Source organism: Grammomys surdaster, unplaced genomic scaffold, assembly GCF_004785775.1.
Source record: "Grammomys surdaster isolate TR1022 unplaced genomic scaffold, NIH_TR_1.0 64, whole genome shotgun sequence".
Lineage (NCBI taxonomy): Eukaryota > Metazoa > Chordata > Mammalia > Rodentia > Muridae > Grammomys > Grammomys surdaster.
Genome location: NW_021604566.1, coordinates 5,004,582 through 5,022,527, shown reverse-complemented (window position 1 = coordinate 5,022,527; position 17,946 = coordinate 5,004,582). Strand labels below are relative to the sequence as shown.

Sequence of the window (17,946 nt, the reverse complement as noted above, 5' to 3'; positions counted from 1 at the left end):
AGCAGGTTCAGAGTAAGATGCTGATGAAGGCAGCTCTGTGTTTTAGGCAAGTACTCTCTCCCAGCCCTGCCCATTCACTGCATTCTATTCAGAAAACAAAATCTCCAAATCTTACCTGTTTTTGTCAAATGATGTCCTAGCCAAACGTGACTGCAAGATAGCTGTTATCTATTGAGAAAACCATTTAAAAATATGGATGTGAGTCTCAGCGAGATAAACAGATGTCAACTCCTAGTCAAACACAGCAATTGCTCAGGACACTCACCATGGCCATTTGGTCACCAAGTTTATCAAGGCAGGACGCTCTGTGCAGCTACAATGTTACAAATACATAAAATTAGTTTTCCTTGAAGATAATTACAAGTATTTGTTTAGAAGCAATGGAAAACTACTGATTATTTTGTCACTTAGCAACAGTGAAGATTCTGATATGTCCAGCTTTTCCTACTTAAGTTTTCAAATTCAACATATTCAAGTAAATCTGCAGCATGCGTAGAAAAGTGACAATTATTTGTATACTATGAAATACTAGGTTCCTTGAGCATGCCTTTAATCTCAGTACAAGGAAGGGAGCGGCAGGAGGGAGGCCAGCATCAGCCATATGAGCTCTCCCGCTGCAACAAACAAAAGTGAAAACTAAATTATGGGTTTCCGGCTGGGTCTGCTCTGTGCTCTGCAGGTGCTAGTGTGGAAGGCTGGCTTACCTGTAACAACGTCTCCACAACATCTTCCACCTTCCCAGAAACTTCCAGTTCAAAGACATACTCCATTTTTCCCTGTCGAGGACAGAAGCAGCAACATGTCAACCTGACGAGTTAAGAACATCTACACAGCTACTGCCAATCTCTGCATTATTTTGTGACCCAATCACATTGACATGTAAAGTCAGTCACAAAAGTGCAAACATATTGCTTGTGCATGTCTGTGAAGGAGTATCTGAGTGGAATTCACACCTGAATCACTAGACTGACTGAAACACATTGACCCCTTCCATGTAAGTGAGTCTTGTCTGTCAAGGTCCAAGGAGAACAAAAGACCAAAATCTTCCTTTTGAGACTCTGCATGCTGGGACTCTGGTTTATTTGATCTTATTGATCAAAATCACTGCATAAATTTCAATAATATGTGGGAAGATTTACTTACCCGTTCTATCTTATATGGTGCCACGATATTGTGCTCTTTAATGAAATATACCTGAGAAAGACAAGTCAACATTGAAATAATAATCAAAAGTTTTCACTAAAAGAATTCCTATAAAGATACCATGAATTCGATGTTTAAATAGTTGATACATAATCTCTATTTGCAAAGGTACCCATACTTACATTAATATGGTTTTAAAGTAACTGACATGGAAATCACAAATGTTATGTTAAAAAGTGAATCATCAATAAGTAGATACAAGGTATCTTGTGTTATCATTTGTATCAAGTACCCAATCACATAAGGCCAGGAAGTTGTCAGTCCAGGAGACAGTTTCCTAACAAATGGGAAAAGCAAAGGCATGGAGGTATGATACATTCAAAGACATTAAGAGATGTCTCCTCACTCACAGAGAGTTGGCACATAGTGTTTGCATGAGACCACCATTCTACCTGCATCTTAAAACGGTATAGAATCAAGACCACCATCTCCAGAGTGCATCAACTGCCTGGACAGTTATTTCCTGCCTTTTCCCTCAGAATGCAAAACCTCTCCTCTCCCCATCGCCTCTTCCTCCCTATCTGCCCCTGACCCTGGCCTTTTATTTCAGTAAAGGGTAGCACAATCCAGCCAGTTCTAAGTCTTTCTGGGTTGTCCTCTTTTATGCACTGCAACTAAGTCATCAGCACATTTCCAGGCTTTTCTGCAGAATATATCCAGACAGACTAGCTCTCACCATCCTGATGCAAACGAAGCACCAGGGTTTCTGAATACCCTCAGGATCTCCTGGCTCCACTCTGGACCCTCACTGGAAAGACTGCAAATACAACTCAGGTCAATCAGTCTTTTTCTTCTTATTTGCTCTGACTCTAAAGCCTTCTAATGGTTCAGCGGTCACCACAACAATGTCCTTGCTCCTTCTCCAGCTTTCTTGTAGTACTTGCTCTGCTCTGAATCTTCTGACTTCAATCAATTCCTCAATCTCATGATCACTGCCAGCTCACCTTGCTGTCACTGGTCAAGTGGCTCTTTCCCAGTGACCCTTTCCTAGCCACTCATCTAAAACAGCACATCAGTGTTCCCTAACCTGCACCCACATCTGTCTGATATCACTTCCTTCATAACATTCATCACCAACACTGGAGGACAGATTTCTTGTCTTACCATCTACCTACCCTATTGAACATGCAGCTTAAAACTAATATTTACACAAACACACATAACATACACACACAAACATGTTACTCCAACAGCAACTACAGAAAAAAAAAACTGAAAGTGAAACTCTGTACCAAAACCTGTTTCTGAGACTTGGTAAAAGTCTTGACATATGATACTTAAAACAATCCTTGAAGGAGTAGCTTGTATCTAGGTACCCCTGATTTTGAATTAGTGTGATCTGAAATTTCTTCCCAAAACTATTAAAAGAGGGAGGCCTTTGAGCTTTATTTCTAAAACCAAATTATTACAACTTTATTAAGATGGGTAGTTCTTTTCAAAAAATGTTACTTTTAACTTAAAAAAGTACTCTTTCCTTCCAAGATGTGCAAAACCTGCAATAAGCTCAAGATGTAATCAGAAATATAAACTGTGCACGCAGAGCTGGGCTTAATAACAGCGCTCCCTCCACAAAGCACCAGATGATGGCACCTATTTGTACCCGGGGCATTAAATATGAAGTTAAAGCTAGCTCATGAATCTTTTCTTTTTTAAAAAATTGGAATCACAGAAGGTACTAACAGAAAGTTACTTAATCCAAAATCTAACAGATTTCGTAAGATAAATGTCAACACATGTTTAACTGTGTTCTAGGAACGAAGGATTCAGTGGCTCAGACAGCTGGGGTCGCTCTTGCTACCCAACACTCTACTCCCAAGATTTTCTAGGCACTGGCCTGTGCATCCTCTGGACTGAGTGCTCAAGAGCAGTCATGTTCCCCACAGATTTCCTGCACTCATTTGATCACAGAATGATGTTGCTCTGGAACTTCAGAAGTGCACAGAATGCAACCCAGCTAACACATCCTTAGACAAAGAATATGAAGTTGCAAATCAAAGGAACAAAGAAAGAACTCTGCTCTTTCCTTACTTAGTTTTTTCAATCTACGAACTAATGATATACCAACAGAAAACTACATTTTAATTTGTCATGTGGTACCAATACTGATTTGAGTACAACCATGGATGCATACGTGAATACGGCATGTATCCAGAATGACAAAAGACAGCAGCTCGCTTGGGCCATTCCTAAGGCATGCTGGGCTGGCATGCATAAGCCTGAGGTCACTTAGGTGGCCTGGCCCTGGCTTCCCACCTTTACCCTGGGAGGCCATGGAAGGAACTGCTGTGCTTTTATTCCAACCTCCTAAGCTGAACTCCTGAGGACAAACTGCATAGTAAATATAGAGGGTCCTGTGGGAAAATATTATTTTTTAAAAAGTTTATTTCTCAATGATTAAATTCTCAAGGCATTTAAACATCTATTACATGTGTTTTCAGTTGAGATTTATATAAGTGAATAATTTCATCATGCAAAAAAACTTATACACATTCATACACAAAAATCTTCACACAAGTTTGGAAAAATATATACTAGCATTCTAATAAGTATTTTTACTAAATGCTTCTTACCTGACTGAAAATGAGTGAAATACCCCATGATTTTGCCCTGAAATGAAGATTAAAATCATTAGACATATAACTTTTTTTTGTTGAAGTAAAATTAAAAGTGAAAACTGACATACTTTGTAAAGTGTTTATTGGCTCCATTTTCTCCGTGTTTTCCTATTTTTAAACAGTCTCTCAAAGGAATCTGGATAAAATTGAAAGAGATTGTTATAAAAATAAAGATGAAAGTACACACACACACACACACATACACACAATTAGTAATGTTTCTGCTCACATTTAAAACACCTTTACCTTAAGAATGGGCTGAGATATTGCATCTGGTTCAAAAATCACTGATTTTGAACATATCTTTAAGGAGCCTCTGATTTTCCTGGAGCCAGAGGAGAAGAGACAGATTATCTGATGAGCTAGGACAAACTCAAGAGTTATTTATTTAACTAGAACATGGATTGCTAAGGTGTCAGCTAATAAAAGCTTAGCAATGAGAGAAAGGGTGTAGCAGGGTGGGTGATAAGTCACCATGTCCCTTTATCTCCACTCTCAGGAGGCTGAAGAAATGCACACAGACTGAAGTTACAGCTTCACTTGGTGAGTGCTACCTCATGACCTCATTAGTTATCATTAATTAGTAACATTATCGTTGTTGTTATTTTGAATCTTCACAACTGCCCTCCACAGAAGCGAAGGCTCAGAAGCACTGACTCGTGCTAAATATGTGATGATTTCATTCTCTGAACCTGGAAGAACTACCCAGAAGACAATACTAAACAAGTACAATTAATTGACTAGAAGTATTTTTTGTCACAGGAAAGTTGTTTGAATTTCATATAGAAGATAGCATAAACAATGCTTCTGAGGTATTCAGGGGAAAATCTACTTCATGGCAATATGCAATTTTAAAGACAATGTGGATGTGCTATCATATAGTCAGGTGTGTGGCTGACCACTTCCTTAGTTTCCTAAGACATTCATATGGCTTTACTATGTTTTAGGAAAAACAAAATATGCAAGTGTCTTAGAGGTTGTTGTTAATTTGGGTCAATATGCATTACCTTTACTTTCTTTCATCAATTGATTCTTATCAATGATTAAACCAAGACAACAGCTTACTATGAAGTCAGACACACGTGAGGGAATATTGGATGTATCTATAAAAAATTATCCAAAGGTAATTTCTAAAAGTGTACTTTTATACAACTGCAGTGTTTATGATTATATTCTTTTCCCTCCATTTTTCACATGTATTCGCATGTGTATGTGCCCATGTTTGCATGTGTGTAGACAAATGTGTGGGGAGGGCCATGGGTGATGTTGAAATCATCCTTCATTGCTCTTGCACCTTACTGTTTGAGACAGGATCTCCCAACAGCACCCAGAGCTCACGGACACTGGCCAATTTCACTGGTCAGCTTGCTTCACTGGGCAGTGTGCTCTGGAGAAGCCCTCTCTCCAGTCTTTGAGGCTGGAACTGCAGCAGGCAGCCATTCCAAGCCAGTATGTTACATAGTTCTGAAGGACTGAATTCAGTCCTCATGAGTGCACGAGGAAAGAGTTAACCACCGAGCCATCTTGCCAGCCCTTGCTTCTTTTACAATCATTTCAGTGCCAGCTAGATACTTCTCTAGCCCTTGGGTGAATTCTCTCACGTTGTCCATCCAGGGCCCTTGGGTCATCCTGTTTTAACTGAGGCAACTGCTGCCTCTACCTGGGATAAAAGGTGTAGCCGCAGGTCACCTCCCAGTCCCATAAGTGTTGCTCACTTCATCTGTGTCATATTCCTCTGCCATGTCCTTCTTCACATTATCCATGAGATAGATCAGATTCTCTTCCCTAATCTAACAGTACCTCAGGGGAGGAACAGTCTCTACAGCAGATACAAGGGACTTGAGGTGAGATTAATCTTGACCTGCCCACTACAAAAGTTCTCAGTAACCTCTCACCTAATGGTTTTAGCAGCCCTTGAAGATTATGATACACCATAATTATGGTATATTCTCTGTGAAGAGCAAGACAGGGTGTCTTTATAGAACATTACAGTCACGGGGAAACAAATGGCAGTGGCTGTCCCAAAACAACCAAGAAATCGAGTGACCATTCATATTGTGTCCAAAGGCTCTATCTAGTCTGCTGGCCCCTCATACAGAGCCATTGATTCACTGGAGGGTTAAATTCTATCACTCCATTTTATTCACTAGCTAGAATTTTCTAGGTAAGAATAAGCTCATATTAATCAGAAATCTAGACACTGAAGTACAATTTGTACAAGGAAAACAAAAATTCAAAGACAAAAACATGCTTTCATTCACAGTTTTCCGAAATTGAATCAAAGCAACTGGATCTGTTTTTACAGGAGCCATTAGGAGTTATGGAGAAGGTAGATTTTCCTCCAGTTCACGCTGTATTATTTATTAGTTCATTTTGAAGAGGGTGACATTTCTGACTGCTCCATGGTTGATGAGCATCACTTTACTGCACCCAGTAACCGAGAGCAGCGTGTACCGTGTGACAAGAGAGATGCAGGAGCAGAGTGATGTGCTAGAAGAGAGGCCTGCTCAGCAGCTTCATGGGAGCCAGACCCATTGTAAATTGTGCCCCCATCTCACTGCCTAGCTACAAGGAGGGAAGAGGGCTCCCTATGCAGCCCTGTGTTTAGTGTAAAGCCGTCAGACTTCAGAGTCCGCTAGTGCCCAGCACTATCTGAGCTCACTCACCTTTCCTCGTGGCTGCCCTGATGCTGGACATGGAAAGCTGTGTGCTGCTCAAAGTAGTACTCCTCCAAGTTGAGCAGCAGTAAGGAAAACCTACGCATGGAAGAGGAAGACAGCTTTGTGTTGCATCTGGTTTACAGAAAGCGTTAAAGGCTTTACACATAAAACGCCTGCTCCCAAATCCCCAGGCAGAACTCTATGAAGTCCACACTCCTCTCTCCCATGCCCCAGACAGAGGCCTTCTCAAGGTAATTGCACTCTCCTTAAACAAGTTCCCAACTGTGTGAAATTGTTTATGAAGACCGTGCTCTCCCCCAATCCCCAGTGAAATTTTAATGTCAATGTCCCCTGATGCCCCAAGTTAAGCTTCCCTGCCTGACATGTCCCACACTGACTTCAGTTCTTGTGAACCCCATGAAACAAGGAGCTCTAGGAGACAGGTGTGAAGATGGCTATAACCAACTTGATGTTTTAGACATCACACATGCTTAATAAGCAAAACAAATGGACTGAGTTGAATAGATCCTTGAGTTTTGAGTGCTTTGAACTTTAAAAGGAAGACAGGACAGAGATGTAAAGTGGGGAGGCAATTCCTGCTCCAGCCTGGTGACCTGCCCACTGACCTCCACACTTGCACCATGGCATGTGCACATGCACACACAACTAAAAAATAAAGTAACAATTTAGTTGCACTGTCACAGAAATAAGTATAAGGCCAAACAATGAAAAGAAGCATGTTGCAGGCTGTGGAGTCTAGGCAGGGAACACGGACGGCATCTCGAGTCCCCGTGAAAGCTTTCAGACAGGGTCAGACTTCAGATGGATCTGCTGTCCTGGAGGGAGATATCTAGATTAAATGTGAACTGTACAGAATATTGTGTAATTTGCTTCCTCCTGGAACAACACTAAGGTGGGAATAAAATATTTTAAAATGACAAGACCTAAAGACGACAGCAAACTAGAGAGAGATCAAAGTCGTGAGCCAATCTGTGGGAGGCAGAAAACAGAAGGGAGACTCAGTCACACCCAGAAATCATTCTCGATGTTTCCGGAGATGGAATCACTCATCAGAAAACCAATGGAAGAACAGGACTTCCCCAAATCCAGAACCTGCATGTGTGACTGTGTACAAGTCACTCCCAGACAGGCAGCTTCTAACCTGAAAGCACAACACTCAAACAAGCAGATGCTTACAAACTGGAGAAGGAAGGTCAAAGACTAATTAATATCCTTCAAAGACAAAAGTGGCAAGGTGACAACCAAACTAGCTGAAGAATAATATCTGAAAAGGACCAGAACCAACATAGGAACACCAGAAAGAATCATAACATTCTAATAATGTCCTGAGTGACAGGAGAGATTGGTCACTCAAAGAACAACCTGACCCAAAAGACTGACTCACAAGATTAAAATTAATGAGTACAGGAACCAGTCTTACCATCTAAGTTTATTGATCTATCCTCCAGTTTAAAATTTCTGAACAAGAATTAGTCATAAATTCGATTTTGTCTCCAGTTTATTTTTAAAAAAAAAATTAGTCATAAGCGAAACTTGCCAGAGCATGACCTGAAATGTTCCTCAGTCCATCTGAATTCCTCAGTCACCAGATTCAGGAGTGTGGGGCATTCCTTTGATGTGTCAGGTAATGTCCAGGAAGGGACCAGTCAGGAACTTACTCACTGCTGACCACCCACTCCTAATTCTGGCTGCACCCAATGGGCTGCTGTGCATGCCTTCCTTCTGTTTTCTGATGTCCATAGCTTCCACAGAAAGGGGAAAACAAACTAAGTTGCTCTTCAACAGGCACATATGTAATCTTACAGCTAGCAAACACAGAGCACCTTCCCCATAATAATTAAGATATATGTATATCTACTTTTAGCACAAAATCTGTCATAAATTAATAGTAGTTTCTTTTGTTTATCAATACCTAAGTTTGACAAGAAATATAAGCCTACAGAGAACGACTCTCACCAAATCTTAACAAGTAACATTAATGGTTTAAGAAGCTGTTTAATTTGTTTTCACTTTAGTGTTTACTGGTATCTGCTTTAAATATTTTCTATGTAAAAAATATTTCAATAAACTTTCAACAACAATTTCTAAACAATATTCTATGGAGTATAAAACTTAATGCTTGAAAAATCTTAAAGTCACTGTTATGTAGTTTCATAATTTTTTTTAAAAGATTTATTTTATTTATATGAGTACACCATAGCTGTCTTTAGACACACCAGAAGAGGGCATCAGGACTCATTACAGATGGTTGTGAGCCACCATGTGGTTGCTGGGAATTGAACTCAGGACCTCTGGAAGAGCAGCCAGTGCTCTTAACCGCTGAGCCACCTCTCCAGCCCTAATGTTTCATAATCTTATGCTCTCATGCACTAGTATTACTAGTAAAGCATGAATTACTCCTTTACAAGACTTGTGTAACCCACCTTTATAGACTGTGGTCATTTTCTAGATACATTTCCTCATTTAGTAAGTCATTATATTAAACACGTTGTTCTATCTTCACATCATCTGAAACTTAAAGGACACTGACATACTTAACACCTGACCACTGAGAACAGCCAGAAGGATAATCTTACACGTTCAGCAACTCAGTTATTCCCAATTGTGCTGAGAGTAGGTCCACAGTGTTTACTAGTCAGGCCTGTGCTTAGGTTATATGTGTAAATCTAGCACAAGCTCAATGGGAAAAGTGCTTTGACACCTGGCTGGCACCGCACGGGACACGGGAAAGCCACACAGTCCACAGTTTGCCACAGACACAGAGTCTGAATACTCAAACTTACCCTCAGATTAAGCCAGGCTATTGTGCTTCCACTAGAGAGGTGGTTAAACAAACTGGCTGTTTAAAACTTAAAAACCAAACAGAAAAACTCTTCTAGGATTTTGAAATAAGGAAGAGATTAAGAAAACAGGTAGACATACACACAAAGCAAGATTATAGTTAGTGATCCGTGCTAGAAACACCTCCCACACCCAAACAGCAAAATCTGAATCGAGTACTAGAGGCAGAAAAGCAAAACCTCTCTTCATCCATCATAAGTCACTCCCAATTCTCCTATAAAAAAGCAGGCACACAAGGAAAAAGCTCAGCAAATTTATTTAATCAAAATTTTGCATGATGAGAGCCTTCCAAAGACCCGAGGGAAACTGCCTTCCTTTTAGGCTTAAGTCCCTGAGACACAAACAAAGCAGACAGTTGTGCAGAACCATTCCGGACAGAAGGGTGCAACATGGGAGGGAACCCAACAACAATTCTGCTTAGAGTCCTCTTGGCCTCCAGAGTGTAGTCAGGACCCTTTACAGTGAAGGTCTTCAAGAGAGGAACAGAAATTGACCTTTCTAGTTTCTGTGGCTGATTAACAGAGACGGGCTTTAAGTTCTATGACACATTATGTGGAAGGTAAGTTCTGGATTCATGATTCACTTTAGAAGGGCATAGAGGCAGGAGGTCAGACTTTCTGAAGCCTTCTCAGCTCGTTAGTTCAAAGCACTCAGCATGCTAAGAGCACGCTCTGCAGTACTCCTTTCAGACCCTCAACAGTCACTTGATTAGATTCCATCTAACCACAGGAACATTAGTCTCCCCCATCTTAACTTTGTGCACACACACAAATGAAAAACAATCAACAACAACAAAATGCTTTACCCTCTGCCCAAGTGAAGATGACTGACATTTACTTCATTTTTTTTACCTACCAATCAGAACTCCACTAACAGAGATTAGAATACCAGGGTTGGACTTCACTGGTAATTCCCGGTTGTAAACGGTGGCAACTTCCTGCTTCCTCTGTGAACCATCTGTCTATCTACAACTGCCTGCATCTAGTGCATGCATGCTCCTGCAGCAACTCTCAAAGTTCCTACATCTCTAGACAACGGTTTCCTACTTGGAGCACCCTACATTTTTATGTCAGCAGGCCTGCGTCATCTGCATCTTACAAAATGAAATTCTCTTTTAGAGGAAGCCCACTGCCATAAGAAGAATACAAAGGAAGAGTCACTTTCTTTGTCCTAAGTCCACGTGGTCCTGTCAAGTAGCTACATACATCCTCATTTCAAACACAACTTCAATACATTTTGGTTTTGTCTTTTTTTAACCTACAACTTTTTTCAAAGCCTCCATTCACAGGAGGCTCCAACTTTCTTGAAGTCAGTTATAACTTCTAGACTCAGATCTGGAAAATAGCTTGGAGGGACAGACACTATTATATAGCCATTCTGTGTTTGCTTGCCTTCCTTTCTGTAACTCTTCAGGAAAGGAAACTTGGACTAGAAATTCTGAATTATATTTTTGATTATATATATATATATATATATATATGGGTTTTTTTGGGTTTCCTTTTTTTTTACTTGATACTTTCAATTCTGCTTTCTTAAAAATCTAGGTTTCAGGTAAGGCTGAAGCCTGGAACCCTTGACTCAAATGGGTCACCTTGCATTGCTGCTTTTCCTGAAGATTTTTCACTGCTCTTTGTTTCACTAGTTTTCTCTTTAATGTTCAGAATTCAGTAAACTTCCCACGTTCTCTGCATTAGGATAAATTAGAAGTGTCAGAAGGGAAGTAAGGAGCTGTCTTTAGCTCCACTAAGATTCTCAGCGCTTGTCACTAATGCCACTTCCTGTTTTCTGGTCTACCCCAGGTACACATCTGTCACTTTTTCCGGTCCACTAACACAGCCTGCAATGAATGAATACAAATATGTTATCTCTGTTTCTCTTTCCAAACGGTCCTCACTGTGGGGCCGCACCCACTCTGGTCCTGAATGTTGTATCTTCTCAGTATTAAGACCTCACTGCCTCCCGTAGCAGGTTGATACTTTCACATAAATCTGTAGCTTTTCAGCATTGAATTTTAATCCCAACTCTCATCTCCTCAAGCTTCAGTGACACCTAAACACACATAATCTTTGTTCTAATTTGATTTCTGTTGCTTGCTGTGATAAACACCATGACCAAAAACAACTTGGGGGGAAAAGAACTTTATACTTACAGGTTACGGGTCTCATTTAGAGAAGTGGTTCTCAACCTGTGGGTCATAAATGACCAAAAATTTTCACAAAGGTCACATAACACCACCAGAAAACAGACATTTACAGTATGATTCATAACAGTAGCAAAATTACAGTCATAAAGAAGCAGCACAAATAAGTTTACGTTTTGGCACCACCATAACATGAGGAGCTATATTAAAGGGTAACAGCATTAGGAAGGCTGAGAACCACTGATCTAGAAACACCTGAAGGCAGGAACTCAGCATAGCTCCCAGGGGAACGCCGCTTCCTGGTTTGTGTCCAGGTTCATGTAAAACTACCTTTCTTGTACAGCCCAGAACCACCTGTTTAGGGTACCATCACCCACAGTGGGCTAAGCGCTCTTCCATCAACTAGCAATCAAGAAAATGTCCCCACAGACAGCTCACAGGCCAATCTGATGGAGGCAGTTCCCCAATTGAGGATCCTTCTCTCCAGGTGTCTCTAATTAGTGTCAAATTAGCCATAGTCTACAAATTTGCATAGAAATGTCTGAGTGATTAAATGGTGTTTCTAGTTCTGGTACTCACTGGCTCATATAAATTACTGGTTCCTCTTCCTCTGCAGAAGCTGTGAGTCCCTAGCAAAACCAATTTCACTACTTAGGCTGACTTTTGAGAGGTTTTAGTCTATGCTGGCAGGGAGGCGTCGGCAGCAGTTAACATCAATGTCCCAGTACATTTCCTTCCTTCCCCTTTCAACCCGTAATGGACATTCACATTCTGGACGTGTCTTGTTCTCTGTTGACCTTCTCTGGAAATGTCCTCAGAAACACTTTTAGGTGTGTTCATGGGTGCTTCCCAATGCAATCCAGGTGACACAATCAACTATCACACACAGCTAAGCTATGTGACTTTGTCAAACATTTCCTAAATTACTTAAGTTCAACTCTGAAACGTAGTGGAGATACTGAATAGGTGAGCTTATTTAGAAAACAGACCAAATAAACCTGAATCTAAGGAAATCAACCGGACTGGATAAATGGCAGCAAACACCACAGCTTCCAGAGCAGACAGTCTACTTATAAACAGTTCAATGACAGCAGTACTGGTCTGTTACTGATGAAAGAGTGGCGTCTGGCGAAGCTGCCCAGAATCCAGCTATGTGTAAGACCATCAGTTCTGGCTTGGACTAGCTCCCAGCAATGCCAGGGAATGTGCTCATACTTCCTCAACTACAGACAGGGATACCTCAAATCCTGCTAGATCTTACAGATTTAGCCAGTCCCCGTCAGACCAGTGGGGATAAGAACAATGCAAAGCCTCCTGGTCATTCTGCAGGGTTCAAGTTTCTCCCCATCTTAAGTGGCAAAGTTGAGTAGCTCAATGCTGTCGAGAGGAGAGCAGGGCACGCCAATCTCCTACCATTTCTCTGGTTTCATGACCTATATTGCTTCTCCAGCAAGTCTCGGGCTATCCTCGGGCCATCTGCCGTTGTTTAGAAATGCTACAGAAACCATACACGCCAGCAAGACTGTTCTCAAAGCAAGGGCAAAATAAGGATATGTTTAGACATGCAGAAACTATGGTTGCTTCCTATATCAGATCCTGCTCAGAGGAACGTTTACAAGATATTACTAAGAATGAAAATTTCCATAAGGAAGACATGACAAGCAAGAAGGAAAACCCATCAAAGTCTGTAGCAAGTATGCACATAAAACTATGCAATTATTAATCAGGCAATCCTAATGTGTAGATTTAACTCAACAACAGTGAACCATAATTTAGTATGGAACAACAGGAGTCATTATTTCAGGGCCTGTGCATTGATTGAGAGCAAGGTAGGGAGAATGATATTAAATTACATATTAAAATGTCAAGCATAAGCACCAAAGCATAGATAAAATTAGAATATAGAACTCCATACTCTGCAGGAAAATAGAAAAACAAATAGGGACTTCACTTAATCCAAAGGGAAAGGGGCTGGGGGAGGGAATATAGTCAAAGAATATACAAGAAATAAATCTGTCATAATAATTTAAATGAACTTTGCCTAAGACAAAGACTCAAAATGAACTGCTAACAAGTGCAACAACAAGGGCCAGCAAACAGCCAGTATTTGCTGCCACGCCTGACACCCTGTTCCATCTCTTGGGTCCACATGGTGGAAGCAGAAAACTGACTCTTGCAACTGACCTCCACTCACATACATATATGCACACATACACACATGCACAAAATGAATGAATAAAATGTAATGGTTTTAAGTTTAAAATTTAGATAATACATTATTCACAAGAAACATATATAAAACAAGGTTACAGAAATAATTAAGAGTGGAAAATTTTGTATAATGAAAATCACCTAAAACTCCCAGTACATTAATATCAGACCAAAAATATTACTAGAAACAGTGAGGTTATTATATGTTCCTAAAAGATTCACTTAAGAAAAAGATAACAATTCAAAGTTCCTGATAAAATGTAAATTAATAGTAAGTAACAGGGCTGGCTAGAATAGTTGTCTACCATCTGAAAGTCACTGTATTCAATCCCCAGCACTAGGAGAAAAAAGAAACAAAACGAAACACCAATTTTCAAAATCTTTTGAGTTAAAATATTAGGACAATTTCTAAAATCTGGTGATAAAAATTGAGACCACAGTGGTATTTAGAAGAAACCAGGCCAAAGATATAACTCAGAGGTAAAGTATTTATCTACCATGCATGAGGCCTCAAGTTAGATCCCCAGTGTATCAACAATAGCAAAAAAAGAAAATATTGTTCCCTGATTAATACAATCGTGGGTATGATGCATGCTTGTAATCACAGCTCTTGGGAAGTGCGGGCAGGAGGTGAATAATTTAAGTCTGGGATGAACTACATGGGACCCTATCTCATAAAAGAAAGAAGAATGGGAGGGGGGAGGTATGGAGGGAAAGAAACTAAAATTAAGTACTGAATCCTTAATGCCTATTGCTACTTATATAACACTTAAAAGACATAGCTGATGCAAATCATACAGCAAAAAAGCCTCAAATTCTATTTATGGGTAGATTCTTGTTTTGGAATAAGTTAATTTGAGATAATAACAGAATAAGGAGATAGGCCACTAAGCATTGTTGATGAAGCCAATGTAAATTCTCAGTTAACTAAATATCTGCAGCACTTACTTTCTCACTCAATGATTTATATGTGGAAAAAAAAGAACGAGCCAATCTCTTTAAAGGCACAATTTTTGTGCTCCACAAGCATTCCTTATTGACTGAGTACTGGTTCTGCAATTTATCTCCATTTCTAATACCTGGCATAATCTACAAAGGAGCATAAAAAACCGGAACGTTCCACATTAGAAATGGTAGATTACACAGGAGAATAACAAAGCACTTAGTATCCTAAAAAAAGTATTGTAAATAAATGCAAACTCAATTGATAAGCAAATATGCTGAGTAAAAGAAATTTAATATCAGCATAGCCAAGGAACTTCACATCCATGGACTATTTAGAATAAAGTGGAAGTCTCTGGAATGCCTGTGACACATAGGCATACAACAGAAACTTAAGAATCAGTAATGCTTGAGCCTGAAATGACAGCTTACAGACCACAAAGCTGTACATTCTATTACATTTTAGGATCAGAATACAGCTCCCCCCCCCTCCCCCTCTCCCTCTCTCTCTCTGAAGGCTCATGGTATCTCAGCTATCTAAACACCTACATCACCTTAGATGAGTGCAGTTGAGGTGACAAAACTTACACAGAAATATTCATAAGTGGAAATATCTTCAGTGGCAGTTTGTAGAACATCCTCCTTTGCTTACCCACTGAGCATTTCCACCACGCCCAACTATTTCAGAGAATATATCGGAACTGTCTCCTGACTTTTTTTTCATTTGCTTTCCTTGACACCTAATCGTGGTGTCACGATTGAAATAACCAGTAAAAGTTAATATGACTCCTGACATAATTGTAAGGATACAAGAGTATTTAATTGAACTATCTGCTCTCTAGTCCTAAAAACTACTAAAGCTGTTTTTTTTTTCTATAAACTTCAGCAAACAGCACCAGTGCATGGTTATTTGAAACCTATGTCTGAGTGCAAAGCTGTGTGGTTTAGCCAGTAACTATACAGGATGTCCAGATGGAAGTTGAATTTTAGATAAACAACATATTTAGTCTGTACTGCAGTTTTAGTATAACTATGTACCCAAATCTACATTGGACACATGCTGAAACATTATCTGAAATTAATATTTAACTGAAAGTCTCATATTGTACCTAACACTTCTAGCCAGATTTCTTTCTCCAGCCCTCTTAAATGTCATATACAATACCAGCACTGTTCACCTCCAGCTCACTAAACATCTAGAATATACTGACTTTTCTCCAGTCTTTCTTCTGTCATCACTATGGCAGAATCTCCCAGTCAGGAGCTTCTTGTGCTTCTGGAAAATGTAACTTAGTCTAACTGTAGCTGAATCAGCAATCAGAGAAACACAAGCTAACTTCAGTTTCTCTTTCTCTGGGGTCATTGTCTGATAGCTGTAGAAATCTAAAATCCCTAACTCAGTATGAGAAGAGCCAGTGAGTACACGGAGCCGAGAGCCCTCTGGTTATCTCTGAAGCTAGCCTCAAGCTCCAGGAAAGAACAGTTCTCTGAGATAGCTGAAAGCAGTCAACTTTATCATCTTGTCCATTTGTGGCCAGTGTTGCCAAATGATAGATAAGCCAAGAAACAAATGAGCAGAAATGGTAGATTTGGGTCTCAGTAAGGTTGGTTTTCCAAAGTTAACTTTTAAAAGTTCCTTTTCTTAAAAATGAACTCTATGATTTATAAAGAATCTGCTTGGTTTATGTTCAAATCTCAGTCAGAAGTGTTCCTCTAATACAAACAGATATCTATGAACAGTACCCTAAGATTGCAAAGCTATTAAGCAGAGAAATAAAAATTTGGGGTGATCAGGAAGTAGAATTCAGCTGTTGGTGCTGAGTGTAGGGAACAGTTGATGATGGCAGCTGATAAACGCTTGGGCTGGAAGAACTCTTTACCTTGGAGTACCGTGAGCCTAATATGTAAACAAAACAGCATTTGCTGGAAATAATAAGGGCAGCGGGTTCTCCGAACATTACAGAACAGTGTAAAACGATTAAAATAAGACAGAATCTAAGACAAAACACCCCTTCCCGATTTCGCAGTTTATCACTGAAGTCACAGGGCTGTTACAAAAGAGTAAGTCCTAGAACAGGACAGGCCAAGCATTTAAAGCATTTCAAATGTTAATGTGAATGCACATCCATGTAACACAGAGCACCAACAAGTCTTAACAAGTCGACGGAGCCAGACAAAGAAATTCCATTTAAAATCGGGTGGGAAACGGTAATTTCTGAACGGACCACCTCGCCAGCCCACCACAGATTAAAGAGGGGGAAGAGTGAGGGTTGAGTAATAGCTACAGGTGAAGACTCGGTGAAGCCACCCAGAATAAAAGCTGCACCTGCATTTCCTGGCATAACCTGCTTTGCCGGATCCACTGAGCGACAACGTGACCATCAGATCCCGGCTCCCACAAGCAAGCCCCGTATCTCCAAAAAACCCAATGTAGCCCGCATTCCCGTTGGAACCACATCTGGATCACCCGCAGGCGTGTGGGTCACAAAAACGCCCTGGGAAGGACACACGGGGCGGAAGTGCGCTTTCCCGTGAGCTGACGGGATCTGAGGGAGGCCGGAGCGCTAAGCACGTCCTCCCTGGGCCGCGGCTGACCGCGACCGCCCAGCCGCACGCGCTTCGCCAACAGCCTCCCACGCAGGCCGGCTGCGGGGCGCGGAGGGTCGGCGGGGAGACGCCGGCTGGGACGGCGTGCCGGCGGGTGGGCGCGGGGACGGCCCTGCCTTCGCGTCCCGAGCTCCCCCGGCTAGCCGGGCCCACCCGCGGCTCTGCGGCCCAGGAGTCGGCCGCCGCCTGCAGGAGAGCTCCTGGCTGCCGCCCGGCCCGGCCTCCCGCCCCGCGCACCTCTCCTTGGAGTAGAGCTGCAGCTGCTGCTCGCGCTGCCTCTTCCGGGTGAACGCCATGGAGGCCTGGGGCGCGCAGGCCGCCGACTGTCCCGAGCAGTCCCGAGCGGCGCCGCCGGGCGGGCGGGCGGGCAGCCGAGAGCCCCACGCTGCGCCCCAAGGCCCGCGGCGTCCGGACCGCGCTCACCGCAGCATCCTCGCGTGGGGACTCCGGCGACGCCGTGACTCAGGCCGGAGGAGGGGCGCGCAGTGACCTGAGGCCGCGGGAGCCGCGTCCTACACTGCCCTGACTAACCTCTGCAGCGCTGCTGCGGCGAGGATACCTCACACGTGAAAGCCGAGACCTACCCCGGAGCCCCCCAGTTCGTTGGCGGCGGGGATTTGAAATAACAACGTTTTGGATGTTTAATCCCAAGTTTCAGTCTTTGAAATAAATAATAGGTGGGATTTTTTTTTCTCGCCCATGTATG

General features: G+C 41.6%; 1 protein-coding gene across 4 annotated transcripts in view; it reads right to left on the bottom strand.

The window, feature by feature from the left end:
- Positions 1-17,559, bottom strand: part of Nsmaf (neutral sphingomyelinase activation associated factor) — a 53,575-nt gene extending 36,016 nt beyond the window's left edge. For 3 of the 4 annotated variants that reach the window (XM_028769168.1, XM_028769197.1, XM_028769188.1), the window contains exons 1-9: positions 17,478-17,559; positions 6,485-6,574; positions 4,065-4,143; positions 3,887-3,954; positions 3,774-3,810; positions 1,144-1,194; positions 705-776; positions 266-313; positions 116-168 (exon numbers count right to left, since the gene is read on the bottom strand). In XM_028769168.1, the coding sequence (XP_028625001.1) occupies positions 116-168; positions 266-313; positions 705-776; positions 1,144-1,194; positions 3,774-3,810; positions 3,887-3,954; positions 4,065-4,143; positions 6,485-6,574; positions 17,478-17,536 (557 nt within the window). In that variant the 5' untranslated portion in view covers positions 17,537-17,559. Of the gene's footprint in view, positions 1-115; positions 169-265; positions 314-704; positions 777-1,143; positions 1,195-3,773; positions 3,811-3,886; positions 3,955-4,064; positions 4,144-6,484; positions 6,575-16,959; positions 17,038-17,477 lie in introns of those variants that run through there. The other variant, XM_028769178.1, reaches the window with a different exon arrangement.
- Between the last annotated feature and the right edge of the window lie 387 nt (positions 17,560-17,946).